General features: G+C 48.8%; 1 protein-coding gene across 5 annotated transcripts in view; it reads left to right on the plus strand.

The window, feature by feature from the left end:
* CAMKK1 (calcium/calmodulin dependent protein kinase kinase 1) overlaps positions 1-16,515 on the plus strand; it is a 94,506-nt gene that overhangs the window by 64,531 nt on the left and 13,460 nt on the right. For all 5 annotated transcript variants that reach the window (XM_042025960.1, XM_042025959.1, XM_042025958.1 and 2 more), the window contains exons 10-13: positions 9,606-9,805; positions 10,463-10,516; positions 11,431-11,504; positions 15,725-15,812. In XM_042025960.1, the coding sequence (XP_041881894.1) occupies positions 9,606-9,805; positions 10,463-10,516; positions 11,431-11,504; positions 15,725-15,812 (416 nt within the window). The remainder of the gene's footprint in view (positions 1-9,605; positions 9,806-10,462; positions 10,517-11,430; positions 11,505-15,724; positions 15,813-16,515) is intronic.

Below are 16,515 nucleotides of genomic sequence, written 5' to 3' on the forward strand. Positions count from 1 at the left end.
AGGCTTGTAAAATCCTAAGTATCAGGGAAGTGCTGGACAGGAAATTAGTCTTTTTTCTCTAAAAACACAATAACCAAGGGATAGCAAACAAAATAATGAGGTAGCCAGTTTAAACCAGAAGGAATCACTCACCTGGCTTCAACCACTGAGAGAGAACAAGTCTCTGAGCATGATGAGCCTTGCTGAGGCCCAGGAACATGGTTTGCAGGGTCTCAGTCCCTCTCCACATTGAAATGCAGCACCACCTCGTTTTTTGTCTAAAACCAGCAGGGAATAAAATCAGTCTTTGCAAGTCTGACAGTCCAGAAGCTTCCAGGTGCTGTCAAAATCAGTCAGGTCACCCCAGAAAGTTGGTAGAAGTGAATATATGAATGGGAATCTCAAGACTGTCTTTGAGTAGAACTTGAAGGGTGAAGTTGGAGCTTTTTATATTCCCATTAGCATTCAGACTGCAGCAGAACCTGTGTGCCTCAGCTGGGAGATCCAAGCTCTGCTGTGCTGGATGCTGCTGCAGGAACAGTTCCTGCTCAGAGGAAATTTTGAGTTTAGTAGATAGAAAAAGAAAACAAACCAACAACCCAGCAAAGTGTGGGTAGTCTTAAGCAGAGGGAGTGAAATTCAGCTATAAATTACAGGATGCCCAAGCACTTCCAGCAACAGGAACAATAGGATGCTTTATTTTGGGCCATTGAGTAACCACTTATTTTATTAGCAAATGAAAGTTAAAAACTGTGTTCTCTCTGAACTGCTGGGTAAATGCGTTGCAATTATTATATAATTAAGAGGAAAAGTGCACCGTTTGTGAATGCTGAAGGAAAAGTGTTGCCAGGCAATCCAGAGATTGCAAGGTAATTTTAATGTAAGCATCCATAATTGTTGTGTAATTTGGGAGGCTCGATAACCATGCAGCTGCTTGAAGCTCGCAGTCATCACAGCAGCAAATGCATCATTGCTGGTTGGATTTTATTAGAAGTTGCAAGCTGGATTCCTGTTGGAACCTGAAAGGTGTTAGTGGTGAGCAGGAAGGGGCTGCAGGAGCCAAGGTGGTGGGAGATGTGGGCTGACCTCTTAAATCACTGGTGGTGGCACGTGGTCTGTGACCACTGTGTGTCTGTGGGGACTGGACTCACTGGTCCACCTGGAGTTTGCCTGGGGTGGAGGCCTCCTGCAAGAGGGCTGACTGTGGGGCAAGTTTGGAGGGAAGTGGTCCAGGTGATGAGAGCTGGGTGGGAAGCCTGGCTTAGGCAGGGTGGGAGGCAGGGACAGTGCCCTGGAGAGAGCCAGGAGCTCCCTGATCCAGGCAATGGCACGGTGCTGTCACCTGCTTTTGGCTGGGTTTCTGGGTTTAGTGTGTTTAGTGCCAGGAGTGCACTGTGATACACAGTCCCAGCCTTGTTCACTGAGCAGGGAAGAAACAGGTTCAAGGGCTGAGAGTCAGGGAGATCTGCCCATGGTTGAGTCTCCCTTCCTCTGGCCCCTGCAGTGCTGGGAATATATTTTGAGTTCAGGCATGGTGATATTACTGATTCATGTGCTCTGTTTTAGTGCACCTGTCTTAGACCTGGGCTCTGTGGTCTGGTTTGTGCCAGCAGTTGTTGAAGCACATGCAAACTTCTGTTTGGTTCCTGGTGAAATGGGCCCTGCAAAGGAAAGTGATTTTGCTCCCACTTTCAAGGCTTCCCCGGTACTGCTGGCCCTGCACACCCCCTCAGGAACTGGGGAGGCAGGCTGGCCTCTGTGTGTGTAAGTACCACTGGAGTGGTAATTCCAGAGTGTGCTCGAGTGCTTTGGATGAGAAAGTTTGCTGGATTATTTGAGTCATTAACTAAAGTATGTGCTTAAGCATCTCTGTGAATTAGGGATATGTGCAATTGCCTCCCTTTCCACTTGTTACTCCCCTCTAGTAGTGCTTGGCTGAGCTTATTTAAACTTCAGTCTCCCTTGTAGTACAGCAAACTTTGCTTTCCTAGAGGTACTCAGCAGAAATGGGTGTGCAGTCATCATGCTTCATCAAAAGACATGAGAGATATGCCAGGCAGGTCTCCCAGCTTGATTTTAGGACTGGGACACGAGTATCTTCATTTAGTAAGAGCCTGAGTAAGGAATAAGAATAAGCAGATGAAAGAGCTGTCTAAGCAGGAGCCTGGCTGTGACACAGGCCAGGAGCAGACGCTCAGTGCAAAACACTGTGTGACCCAGGGGAAAACCCTGCTGACTTGTACAGTCCAGGTGAAGCACAGTGACTGTCCCTGCTGCTGTGGAGCTGCAAGCTCAGTATTCGAGTCACGAGAAGCTAAAACAGTTTCTGTCAGTGTGGCTGAAGAAGAAAAAACCTTATTTCCTGCATTCTCTGTAAAAGTCCACAATTACCCTCTCACAGTTTTGGTCTCTGCTCTGCAGAGGAAGGCTCATCTCCTCTGAGCTATGGGGTTGAAGGGAGGGTAATGACATGCAGCTAAAGCCATTGGGAAATTACCTTTCCAGCAGCAGCTCTCTGCAGTGAGAACTGCAGTGAGAACTGCAGTGACCCAGGGCCCTGCATGCTGAGCCTGGAGCCTTAGCGAAGGATCTGGCTTTTCAAAGCTGGCTTTTCTGACATAAGACTTAATCTACTTGGTCATCAATATGTGAGTAAAATTTCCATTATCTTAAAAGGAAATTTAAGGAAATTAAACTAACAACTGAGCCAACACAGGCTTGTGTCTTCTGAAGAGTATCTAGTACAGGGTAAGTCCAGGGTGGGTGCACTAAAGCGTCAGTGGTGCCGATGGTTTGATCTGGTCTGGCTCTTGGCAGGAGTGAGTTCCTCAGGTTGGTGTGGGTCAGCAGAGCTGTGGTGGAGCTGCTGCATGCTCTACCGTGATTCCCAGCAAGCTGCTTGCTCCCATGTGGGAAATGGGGACCTACCTCTTCTCTGCTCCTGCCTCTTGCCTGTACAAGTTTGGAGCTCCTCAAACAGAGCATGTTTGAGGAGCTCCACATACAGCTGCAAGGTTCTGGGTGTTATAAATGACACCACCAGGAGAAGAGAGGCTGGCTTGTGTTTTATCACTTGCAGACAAGCTCTCCTTAGCTGATAAAAACCAAACAAAAAACCCTTTCAAGAGCTGCAAGTGTTGCTGATACTAATCGATAAGGACTTTGTACAAGAGCGAGAGTAATTAGCTGATGGAGCAGATCAGAGAGATGTGCTGGAGCCTCTTAAGAAAGATCAGGCAGTTTGATTTTTGTTGTTGTTTGATGCAGTTCTGTGCCTGTGCTCGGGGTTGGCAGCAGCCCCTGCACAGCCTGTGCAGGTTGTTGTGTCAGTTCCTGCTGCTTGTTGTACCCTGCTCCCCTCGTTCCCTGTGCTCCCTCGGACACGGGCGTGTGTGTGCAGCCATGGCAGGGAGCTCTGCGTGTCCCCTGCCCCTGGTGATCCGGCTGTGCTCGTGGGGGCTGGAGGACAGGTGCACAAGGACAGCCTCTGACAAGGTTACCTCTCTCTCCTCCTGCTGCAGTACCCACACTGCACCTTCTGCCAGGAGCTCAGTGCTCAGCCGGATGCTGAAGATGGAGCACAGAGGGAAGCTGAGCTACTCCAAAGGGCCGGGGGTGCTGAGGGTGTGGGACCTCCTTGCAAAACCTGGGCTTAAGCAACTTGTCCAAGTGGCAGAGGCTTTGTGGGTGCAGCAAGAGAGCAGCAAAACAGTGGAGAGAGCTGACAGCACAGCTGGGATCCTCCCCCTGCCCCTGAGTGAGCTGAGCAGGGGATAAGGGTGCTCCCCTTGCACAACACCCCTGTCCTCCAGCCCTGTCTCAGCAGAACACTGTGGATGAGTAGCAGTCTTGAGCTCTGGATGGTGGCGCAGCAGTTTCCTTGGGAGGGTGTTAAATCATTTCTTTGCTACAGGGGTGATGTGAGCCTAATACTAAGCAGACTCTGCAGTAGCACCATATGGATTGCTTTTGCCCTTGAATGGGAATGGGATTCTGGTTTTAATCAAGCAGAATTCAACACTGGCTTCAGTAAATAGCAGGATGTGTCAGTGCATTGCAAAGTTTTATAAGTATAATTTTTAAATGAGCTTTCAGCAAGTTTGTGTTAACCTCCTGGAGCTCCAAGGTTTCCAGAGGGGAATGCAGTGAAAAGCACCTTTTCCAAAAGAACTAAGGAACAACATCTCTTTCTAGCACTTCTATCTCTGCCCCCTCTGGGTCTTCACTCCCTTCTAGTGGATTTGTTGGCAGACAGTTCCCAGGCACTTGCCTCTGAGTGAAAGGGAAAGCCTGTTTTTCCTGGAGTAGCCTGTGGGATCTGGAATTGAGGAGTGTTTGTGAAACAGCTGTTTTGTCCCACCGAGGGCAGCTGAGGGACTGAGCAGAAAGGAATGATGTGCTCAGCAGGGCTTTGCTGAGGAGCAGTGATGGAGCAGGGAGGCAATGGCAGAACTTTGGAGACCCAGATAGGAGTGTACAGATATGAGCCAGCTGGCCCAGCAGCAAAAAGGTGGATTTTCCCCAAAATCCACCCTTTTCTCCAGCCCCATCTACTGGACCACAGCTGGCTGTTGTTACCAACTCAGTTCAAACACTTTGTAGTGAAGAAACAAACAAACAAAAAGCCCTAAAAAGCCAGACTTTCAGGGAGACATTTTAGGCAGTTGTTTCATATGGGCTTGAATTTGAACACCCAAGTGCAGGTTTGTGCCAGCTGCAGTAGGTGCAGCGTGCCTGCTAGAGCTCTGTCTGAAATCAAGAGGGACAGAGGAAGATGGTCCTTTCCTGAGGATTGCTCACACCCTGAGAGCTCTGAATCCTCCTTTGAGGTTGCATCTCCACAGCATCAGCCTTCAGCAGGCTGTTGTTAGGCAATAGTGCTCCATGCCCAAGTTCAGGAGGCAGACCAGACTTTCAGGCATCATTCCCTTGTTTCTGAGCACCCTGGAGCTCTAGGGCTTGACCAAGATAACTTCAGATATCCCTGGTCAGGCTTTCTAACACAAGTTGTGATAAGATGTAGTACACAGGCACTCACCTGCCCTGCCTGCTTTGTTCATGGGGTGGCTGTGAGGATTAACAAACAAGTATTTCTAACACATTTGAGATCTTTGCCCGGATGATGCTCTAGGAATCCATGGGATTGTTATCCAGATGCAAATAGGCCTGAAATAGTGTTACCTTTCCACTGAGGAATGGGTCTAATAAAACCAAATTTAACAGAGTGCTGCATGGTCAGACTTTGTCCTAAGGGCTCTGTGATATCTTAGGTGGTTTCGTTTCCATTATGAAGAAATACCAATCTATGCTCTGCATCAGGTCTGTCAGCACAGGAAGTTCAGGCTGTTGTGGAGCCCAGGGAAGTCATTCTGGTGAGCTGCTGACCCCTGCTTTAAGAGCAAAACCCTTTCCAGGTAAAAGCAACATGTGGAGCCATTTTGTCAGTTTGCCAAAGCAGCTTCAGCAAAGTGCTCCACTTGGGCAGCTCAGCATCGATTTTAACCTGGGGAGGGGTGCAGGCAAGTGCATTTGCATGGGAATTGTGTTTTTCAGCTGTTGGTGTGGCCTTGTGCATGGCCTGGGAGGGCAGCACCAATGGGATGGTCCTTCCCAAGGCTTCCTGCATCCAGCAACCACATCCCTGTGGCTGGACTGGGTCTGAGGGCAGTCTCTGCCTGCTTTGTGACTTTTCTGTGCTGTCACAAGCAAAAAACCCAGAGCCTTGCTCTTTGAGCAGGACACAGAGCAGCTGGAAGTTCTCTCAAAGGCATGGATTCAGCTTAGGGGCCCCAGTTGCCCATGAAGGGAGCTAAGGGAAGGTCTTGAGTTGGTCTAAAGGAAGAATAATCCCCAGACTCTCATGGAGCATGTTTAAGTGCAGCAATGCAGATCATTATTTTGGTTATGTTTGTTTAAAGTACATTTAGGAGTTTTATTTATATGTTGAAAGTGTTTTTCCTTCTCTGCTGAGCCTGATGCAGCCCTGCTCCTCTTTGTGACAAGATGTGTCCTTAATTCCAAGGACAGGACAAGTGTTTTGTTTCTGGGACCTCTTATCCTGGCTTCTAGTGAACTAATGCTAATGACAGTGCCTTTCCTACCCGCTGCTCTTAAATCTACAGAGGGTGAAGCTTGCTCTCAAGTGCTTCAGGATGGTGAAATGAGAGGGTTAATTTATGCTGGTGATTGTGTTATACTGACTATGGCTGTCCCCTGCTCCCCTTGGGATGGGTCCTGTGCTCCTTGTCCCTTCAGTACAGTCATTAACAGTCTGGAGGGTGTCATTGGTGGTAAGCTTTTATATCCCAGATGCTCAGCTCTCCCTCTGGAGTTCTGCAGGGACAACACCATCGTTTCTCCGTGGGCTGTGCTGGAAGTGCAGGTCATGCTGGTTTAACCAGCACCTTTCCCCCAAGACAGCTCGGTCCCTGGGCTCCTTTGGCAGCACATGGCAGTGCTGTGTGTCACTGCAGGCGCATCCAGGCAGCCTTTGGCCAGTCCTGCTGAGTTAATTGATCCCTGCCTTTCTCCCTGCAATGTGTATCTGCAAGAGGTCTGGACTGGCAGCAGAAGCTGGTGGGTTGGGAACTCTTTCCAAGTTTAGTTGTGTTGGTGTCCTGCAGGTGAGCAGTCCTGCTTCCTTCCTGCAGCTCCCAAACAAGCCAGCTTTTTGTGTGTTGCTTTTGGGGGAATATTGTACTCTGTACTGTGCTGAACTGTACCGGTGGTGAGGCGCAGCACAGGGGAGGATAAGCCTGTACATTTTAAAGCCCAAAGCCAATTTTGGAAAGTTGTGCAGGGGAGGATGCCCACAGCAACTGGCTGGGACTTTGAGGTGTGTTTCTTTGGAGCAGAGCAGGGATTTCAGGTTGCCTTCTTCAGGTTAGCAGCTCCATGCCAAATCATGTCGTGACAGATGTGAGCACTTGCTCTTTCAGTTTTTGTGGCTGTGATGTTCATTTACAGCAGCTGCTGCTCAGTGCACATCCCCATCCCCTGTCCTTCTCCCTTCATGGCCTTTGCTTCTGCACAACGCAGGTGGACAGGGAAGGGGATTTGCAGATAGCAGGAATCCTTTCAGCCAGCTGGCAGGAGACTTTGGTTGCTGTCACTCACAGCAGCATGGTGGGACACTGCTCCCAGCACCGCCGCCCCAGACCTGCCCAGCCACCTCCCCTCTGCATCTGTCCCCTTCCATCCCAGTCTGTTATTATTTTAAATGGATGCCAGGTGTTCAAAAGCACCTGGGATGTGGCATTCCAGAGGCCAGGCTCACTCCTGGGGTCCTCAGCCCTGCAGGCACTTGTGCTGAGTTTCTCCTCTGAGCACCTGAGTCAGACTGTCACTGTCCCCAGTGCACATGGATGTTCTCATCTGGAAACTCAAATATTCATTGGCCAAATGAGCCATTTTGGCTTTGATTTTTGCAAAGGATGTGTTTTTAATTTCTTTGTTTCTGACAAAGAACTGTCCCAGCAGTCAGCAGTGTCCAGACCTGCTGGAGATCAGCAGAGATGGGCACTGAGGAAACACAGGGCAGCTGGAAAACTGCCCATGGTGTTCCTCGACTTCAATTAGATGATGCAGAGGCAGGGAATGTGTTTTACAAAATACACAGTTGTATGATAGAGAAAAAAGGTTTGTGGTTTTTTTACTTTCCTATAAGGAAGAAATAATAAAAAGCCTGGAGTGCCTGCTCACCTTAATTTTCACAGACCAAGCTCCAGGGATGTATTCATGTGGTCTGTGTTTGTTTTGGGTGTTTTTTTTAGAGGCTTTGGGAATTTTAGCCCTGTGGTACCAGGCATGGCACCAGACACCTGCCTGAAAGGCAGCTCATCATCTCGTGAAGGAAAACTTCACTTCCCCCTCACTCTTATTTGCTCTCCCTATATTACCATAATGAAATGTCAGCTTGCCACCAGCTCTGCTGCTGAGCAGATGTCTCCTCCTAACTACTGTTGTTGCAGGGTTTCAGTGTTTATCCTGACTGTCTAGGCAGGCTGTTACAGCATTAACTGCCTCCCATCACAGCCTGGCCACGCAGTTGCTGCACATCTGGAAGAAGATCTAAGTACTGGTGCTCTCCAGCAAGTTTTTGTCTGCTGGATCTCCAGAGCAGCTCTTGAATGTGCCAAGGACAGCATCCCCCAACAGTGCTCTAAACTGAGGAGAGGGCCTTGCAGAAAAAATACCTGCAAGTGTGACTTCCCCTCCCCAAGCGTGGCCTGCTGGAAAGCTGGCTTGAAAAGAGCAGAAAGTTAAATGAAGTTTGTTCATTCTTGGTCCTAAAGCACAAACTGGGGAGCTCCATTGGGCAGGCTGCCTCTGTGGCAGTGTGTTGGTCAGGTTTGTAAAGCAGGAAAGGGTTAGACCAGCATTTTCCTCCACCCAGTGTGTATTTCCTTGGAGATATGAAAAGTGCTCATGGGGAGGTATAAAAACAAACATGCTCTGTTTGCAAGAAGGAAATGTGAAAACAGTGGTTGGAACTGGGGAGGAGTGAGGCCTGGGGGTGCTGGTCCTCTGGAGAGGGCAGGATTAGAGGATTTCCTCTTCTTCCTTCAGTGAAGTCCTCCTGGGTTTTCTACAGTTCTTCTTTTGGGGTCATTTCATGTTCTGAAAGTTGATGGGTTTTTTATTTTTAAAGTTCTCCAAGTTCCTGAGAAATCAGCCACTTTCCTACAGCTCCCTGCCTCGCTCCGTGGCCTGGAAATGTCTCTCAACTGCAATATTGCACAAGAGGGGTGGTTTTTATTGCTGTTTTCAGTGCATCTCAGCCTCCAAACTCTTTGCAAGGGTTTGTTTGATGTACAAGCACTTCAGCTGGTGCCCACAGTTGGCCTCATGGAGCTGAAACAGAGCTGAAGTGTTTGCTGGAGCCTCGTGGAGTGAAGGGCCAGGTTTGGCCACGGCTCTGGGTGCAGTAGGGGTGGGAATGGCTGGGAGCTTTGTGCTGGAGTAGGGGTTTGGAGTGATGCAAAGCAAGTTGAGGTTGTTTCTCTGTTTGTAGGCTGCATTGGGAAGCTTGGCTGTAGAAAGAGTGTCAGCTGGGGATTGCTCCAAGCTTGGAGCTCCATTATTCCATCTTTTGAGCTGAAAATGCCCACTGCTTTCTGAGCTGTTGGCTGAACTCAGCACTCAGCTGCTCATCACCTGTTTCATTCTACCTGTGGTTCTGCCCCTTTTGATGAGCTTCACAGCTCTGCAGTTTCAAAATACATGAACTAAAAGTGAACCTCTTTATTTGGGTCACATAAACCTTTAATACAGCAGGTGGCCCAACCCATCAGCTGGTCTGACAGGGCCAAGTAAATCTGCAGGATTTGAGTATTTTCCCTCTGCAGCAGCATTCCTTGTTCCCACTGGTTGAGCTTCCCCTGAGTTTGTGTCTGTTCTTTGCATAATTCCTGGATGTACTTCTGAGAATTGTGTCCCAGTGAGGTACCTAAAAGGAATGGCAGTAGGAAATGGCCCTCCTGCTCCACAACATTCCATCTCCAGCAGCAGCTGGGAGTGTGGTGCCCGAGCTTGCACCTTTATTTTCACCCTCCTGGAAAGGTTTCCCCTGGGTGTGTTGGCTGCTGTGGCAGACCATGCTCCTGTTTTTGGGTGTTTTTTTTCAGTGCACTACCAGAAGATCATCCACCGGGACATCAAGCCTTCCAACTTGCTCTTGGGAGATGATGGCCATGTCAAAATTGCTGATTTTGGTGTCAGCAATCAGTTTGAAGGGAATGATGCCCAGCTTTCCAGCACGGCAGGGACACCAGCCTTCATGGCACCGGAGGCCATCTCACAGACTGGCAAAAGTTTCAGTGGAAAGGTGGGTCTTTGCTCACAGCTGGCATCTCCTGGGACCCCCAGGCATGGCACAAAGGGCAGTGCCACACCTGCATCCTGACTGTGGTACAAATTAGGCTTGTCATTCAGTAAAACTGAAGCTCTGATTCTGTCCAGTCCAGGCAAAACACACACTGGTTGTTCTGTGCAGTGAGCAGACACTTTGCTGTGGACCCCTGCCTAGGCAGAAGCCATGCTAGAGCCCTCTCCCTGCCCAAAGGGAAAGGAGGAAGCCTTTGATTCCCTTCCAGAATAACCAAGAGGCACAGAGGGCTGCTGAGCACCAAGGTCACATCTTGATTCCCTGAAAGTGAGAGGCACTGCCGAGGGTGGGGATGCAGACAGAGGGATAGGGTCTAATGGGGAGTTTTTTGGTCTGGAGAACTTTTGAGGTTCAGCCCTGAATGGTGGAATTTCCTGTAAGAAGGGGCTGGTTGCTGGTCACAGCAGGGCAATGCCTGGCCCAGCACAACCCTCATTCCTCTGGTGTGCAACAGCTGCCCTCAGGAACCCAACTTCAAAGTGACATAGAAAATGTTAAATCCATGCAAATGGTGTTTTCTGAATTGGTGGGAAAATCCAGCTCATTCCGATAATCTGTGTTGCCTCTCCTTTACTGCCTGTTCATGCTCTCTTCCAGGCACTGGATGTGTGGGCCATGGGAATCACCCTGTACTGCTTTGTTTATGGGAAGGTAAGCTGCCCTCCAGCTGCTGGAGCCCTGCACTGCTCTGTCTGCCTGGCTTTTGACTCGTTCCTTTCCAAATAAAGGCAAATATTAGAGACAAAGACCTACCTTCAGCAAGCTCACAAATCCCCCTGCAGATCAGAAGGAGCTGACGCTGTCATCTGTGGAAAGGATCATTTCCAGTGTTGGTCCCTGGATGCAGAGCTGTTGTTTGTGCTACAAACCCAGAGCAGCATCAGCAGCACCACCAGCAGTTTGTGGGGGGATTTATCCACACTGCCTGCATTTAGAAATGAGCCAGAGTGTGGATAGAGGCGTAGGATTGATCCCAAACTGCTGCAGCGCTTTAGGAACCAGATTACAGAAAGCTCTGCCTGCCAAAGCTGACTTAGGACTGACAGGGGGTCCAGTTTGGCAGAGGCAGCTCTTCAGTGCTGCCTTCTGCACAATCCATGTCCTGCCATAGCTTTTCCCTCACCTGTGGCCAGACCCCCATGTCCCAGCCGTGCTGTCCCAGGATGAGCAGTACAGCAGGTTGCGCAGTCTCTGTGGGCAGGAACGTCGCCTGAACCTCTGTCCAAGCACAGACCACTGCAGTTCCCACCACACAGGCACCAGGCATCCCGCTCTGGGGTAAGAAGTGGCCAGAGAAGGTGGCAGAGGCAGTTCATGATCACCTGGCAGGCTGGATGAAGGAGGGTATTCCAGTCCAGTTATGTATTCCACAGATCCCACTGCTGTTCTGAATTTATTTTTTAATAAGGAATGAATTGATTTACTGTGTGTGGGGAGATTTTATTTATTTCTCTCTCTGTGTAAATTCGGGATGTACAGAGGGTATACTTGTGTTACATGAATGACAAATGCCTGAGTGATGCCAGGATCTTAGACAACTGGAAAATCTCTTGTTTGTTTTACAGTGCCCTTTTATAGATGAATATATTCTGGGTCTTCATAACAGGATCAAGACCAAGCCTGTGGAATTCCCAGAAGAGTGAGTAAACTTTACCCTGCTATTGTAAAATAAAGTTCAGTTTTCAGCATTATTCTCTGTGTGGCACAAATGCCAGTGGGTCACCACGGAGGGACAGACACGAGTGGGTGAGGTGCTCTGTGTTCTCCTGGGTCCTTCACGTGGGTTTTGTGCTGGTGATGTTGTTGAGAGGCTACAAGTGCCTCTGCTCTTCCTCTGTCCTTGCTGTGCAGACAGGGACTAAAGGAAATGGCTCTTGAAATCTTTGGAAGTGAAGGGATTCCAGGATCTAGGAAGTTCTGCCCCAGTTACTTGACTCTGGAGATGCTGGATGCATGGTTTGGTTGGGGTTTTGTTTCTCCCCATGCAGCAGCCACCAGAATGATTCAATGTATTCATTTTCAAAAGCAATGTGGTAATAAACCTCAGTCTTGGTCTGAGTAAACACATCCCTCTCCTGTGGACTTCCCTTGGAGCCAGGGGAACTGTCTGAGGGAAGGATGCTTGTCCTGAGATGTGCAGCCACATCTCAGTGAACCCCACTCCTTGAGCACACCCCAGGAAAGCATGGGTTTGTCTTTGCACCGGCAGAGAGGGGCCAGTTATGAAAAAAACAGGAATTACTTTACCTGTGTGCTGTTGAGGGGCTGCTCCCACCCTGCTTTGGTCAGTGAAGGAAACCCCTGTGAGGCACAGCTGGGATGGTCAGGTGGGATGGCCAGCTGTGGTCATAGCATGTGCTCAGCAGTGCAGGGGACAAGCCAAGGCCACTCACGTGGCCTGTGAGCAGTGGAAGTTCAGTATTGAGGTGATGAGTCTTGGTGGGGCTGTCAGAGAGTCTGGCAGGAGGTGATGACACTCCTCGTGTGCTCAGTCATGCTGGCCCGGTGGTCACCGTTCCTGTAGCTTCGAGTGCTGGCCACTCCTCAGCATCTCCTCCAGCTGCAGGCCTTTGGTGACTTTATCTTGGTGAAGAATCTGTTTCCCCTGGTTCCTGTCAGGTGATGTATCCAGAGCTGGACTCTTCGTTTTCCTTCCCAAATCCACACAGTAGTCAGGCAAAGAATTCTTGACCTAATTGCTCATTCTAATAAAAATGTGTGGATAAAAATGACTCGATTTAAAGCAAGCACAAAGAAATGAAAACTCTGGTGAAAGGCACATGCGGGATTAGAGAGGAAGGGAGGGATGTTGTCAGGCAGCCTGTGGTATGTGCATGTATCCAACATCTGTGACAGGGCAAGACTGTTTTGTGAGCTGCTCACTGAATCTTCACATTATGGTAAAGGGCTGGGCCTCTTGGCAGTACCAGACTTCCTTCTGATTCCACAGAAAGCTGTGGATTCTCAGGGTGCCCTCTTAGTCATCTGCCTCAGCTGGGCTGACTGAGCCGTGGCTCCAGGGGCTGCATTAATTACCCCTGCACTGACGAGGCACAGCCACTGCAGACAGCTCAGCCACCTCTGCCCAGGTGGAGCCCGCACAGGACTCTGGAGCTCCAAGGACTTGGGGGTCAGGCCACTTGTTATATGGCACACACAGACCCCAGCGTGGGTAGAGAGCAATTCTGGCAGGACCAGATGACCTGAGGCTTTAGGAGCACAAAGGCTGGTCGTGCTCCACTGCTGTGTGCAGTTGGAACAGGGCTTTGTCTTGACAGCTCCGCAGCCAAAAAAACCCAAACCTGTTTATGTTCCCCTGGCAGTTTCCTGCCTTGCTCAGGGCTGGCAAAACTCCCACCCCTCCCTCAGCCACCATGTATTTGGGTTAGCAGTCAGCTTACAAGTGACTGTTCCCATCTGCCTCTGCAGTAAGTTATTAACATTTAATGGGCTAACTGGGTTGTGCTGAGATCCTTTCCTTCATTCAGGCATTTTCTTCAGCGATAATTGGGCTGCGTGATTTATGTGGATTCCTCAGTGACCTGTTCTCCCAGTCTAAAAAAAGCTGCACCCCTGATTAGGTTGTTGGAGGAGCTGAGGGTTACTGGGTGTTGACAGCTGTCCAAACCACATCTATTTGTTAGGGGCAGCAACAGAGACATGGAATTCACTGGAGTGGATCCACCCTGACCTCCCATAGAATTAGCACTTCTCTATAGTGAGCAGTATTTTGGTTTCAGTTTATTTCACCATGGCTACAAAAGACACATTCCTGTTTGCAGACAGCCATGGAAATTCATTGCCTGTTTCCTGACAACCTTTAGGACAGAGGGATCTGACTGTACCGGTGTCACCATCCTGTCCCTTCCCTTAGAGATGCCAGGATAAATCTTTATGGCACTGGAGTTCTCATTCATGTCACTGAGTCCTTGGCATGACACGAGATAAATGGGCTTAGCTCACACCCTGAGGATCCTGGCATGACTAAAAAGCAAGCTGAAGTTTCTGTTCAGACATGTGTTAGTAGAGTCAGAAGCTCTGCCTTGTCCCTCCTGGTGAAGCCCAGGACAATGTTCCCTGACCTGCGGGCACCCTGTAAAGTGATCTGTGGTGCTGGCAAGCCTCCCAAAGGGATGCTGAGCTCTGTGCTTGGCATTCTCCTGAGAGCTCTTACAGGACTATGGCTGTGAGAAATCCCAGACAGCACAGGCTTTTCAAATGAAAAATGCCATCAGGCACAGTGTTCACACTGCTGCAGACTGGAGAGAAGGGAAGCCAGAGACAGGGTGATGTGATCTGTTACGTGGCCATAACTCCCCTGACACTTGGTGATCCTGTTTATGGGGATTTTTCCCTCTGACTTTAATCCTGTGTTGCATAGAAATCAATCCCAGAAATGTTAAGGGATTTTATATTCTATTTATTGTATTTTAAGTAAAGCTGTTGACACTTCGGCACAGAACTGAATTTAAGTATTTTTAAAATGCCATCTCACCTGCATCAGTGTGGTGTCTGGAAGGAATCTGTTTGTTCTGACCTGCTAAATGCACTGCCACTGCCCGTGGCTGTTCCTCTGGAGCTTATCAAGAGCAGCACCATTCTTTCCATTCCCACTGAAATTGTCACCCGAGTCTCTGAGGACTCATCCTGTTGTTCCCCTTGTCTGGGCTGTATTGCCTGTGTACAGCAGACCCTTGATGCAACTCTAGGTGTTTAGACTTCAAACTGAACCTCCTTTCTGCCTCTGAATGAGCAGCATTTCCTTGTGGTTGTTTGTAAAGATCTCATAGCCAAAGTCCAAATAAAATATTCCTGAATTATTAAACAGCAGCTCTGTTTTCATCAGACTGAAATATCCCTTGCTGTGATGTGGTTTTCATTTTGGTTTGTGATAGTTTATTCCCTTCTCTGTTTGAGGAGGGGGGTGCAGAGGAGGTGGGCACAGCACTTGGTGCTCACCACTGTTTTCAGTCTCAAATCCAGCCTTCCTGGGGAGTGATATTTTATGCTGCTAAGTTCCATCTCCACAAAGAAATGCAGTTCTTCAGGAGTCATTTGTGACACAGACTTTCAACTGCCTAATACAATTCAGTCACATGCTGGCATTTTACTGCAGTAGCACTTTGATCATCCAGATCCAGTGTGTTTTAAAGGCATCTCCTGCATCATTAACCACAGGAGTCATGCAGCCTTTGGGCTGCAGGATCAAGGGCTCCATGTCCACAGAGAGGCTTCTGGGTTTAGGCACTCTCACATTAAGATCTTGGAAATAGTGGTAAAAAATTAGATGTATTTCTCTTATTTGCATTTGTTCATTCCCTCCTTTTGTCACCCCAAGGCTGAGCTTTGCAGGTAGGGAATACTGAGTTACAGGCTGCCTGCAATCAGTGTTCTGGATGCAATTTAAATAACACAACCTGGAAGCTTAGCTGGGAACTTGAATGTCAGAAGGGGGTGTTTCATCCAGCACACAGTTGCTTATGATGCAGGTTCAGCAAATCAAGCTGTGCCCCTCTTGATTCTGAGTTCGGCTCCAGTTCTGCTCTCAAGAACACTTTGTTGTTCCAGAATCTCCCCTCAGAAATTCCCCTATGGTGTGCTGTCTTTAAAAATGTCCTTGGACCCATTCTGCTGCTCCCTCATCCTGCATTTTGATGTGTGCTGTTGTGTCAGTGGGCAGAACAGGATAACCAAGCCCTGTAGCAGTGATCTTGGTGCCTTCCTGCTTCAAGCCAGGTTTGCAGAGAAAATAATCTCCTGAGCAGAGCAGATTCTCCACCAAGTCACTGCAGTAAGAACTGTGCATTGCTGCACTTAAAATTCCCCTATTAACTGTGTGCTGCTGTTTTGTTCACTCAGAGCACAGATAAGTGATGAGCTCAAGGAACTGATACTGCGCATGCTTGATAAAAGTCCAGAAACAAGGATAACAGTCCCTGAAATAAAGGTAAATTGGATCTTGGTACTAGGGTTTTTAGTCTCAGCTGATTTTGTGTTCTGTGGTACCTTCTATTGTGGCAGAGCTGTTCCCAGTGTTTGTTTTGGGAGCTCTCTCTGGCACCCTCCCTCAGAAAGGGAGAGCTCATTTTGCAGCCACAGCTCCGTTGCTGCTTCTTGCTTGGGGAATATTGACAAAAGCTTTCTTGTTTACTTATTTAAATGAAAATTACTCAAAAGCTGGCTGATCTCAGTGAATCCCTGGGAGAATCAGCATTGCCAGGGGAGCTGCTAGCTGCAGAGCCTGTGCTGGCAGTGTTGGATGTGTGTTCCAGGGACTGGATGTGTGTTCCTCCTCTGGTCCTTGTGTGGTCAGTGGCCTCAAGACAGCACATTTGTTTCTATCACCATTATTTGGGAGATGTTTAGTAATAGAAAGAATGAACCGGCCTGGCAGAGCACAACGCTTCACAGGCTGTGGTGTCATTCTGGGTTTGTGTGGACTTGCTGTCCTCCTGTCACCCCTCACCAAGGCTTTAAACCTGCTGGAGGATCTCAGAATTTCCAGAGAGATCCATCAGCATGCTCTGCTTTGCTTTGTCCCAAGCCAGCTCAGTATTACCACCAAAGCTGACAGTAGAAAGGTTGATCTTCAGGGAAAAATTGTGACATCCCTTCCCTCCATGCCCAGGAGGCCAGAGCTAGGTTTGGAG

This window comes from Corvus kubaryi, unplaced genomic scaffold (assembly GCF_017639235.1).
Source record: "Corvus kubaryi isolate FWS band 111438036 unplaced genomic scaffold, C.kubaryi_AGA036_p1.0 37284, whole genome shotgun sequence".
NCBI lineage: Eukaryota > Metazoa > Chordata > Aves > Passeriformes > Corvidae > Corvus > Corvus kubaryi.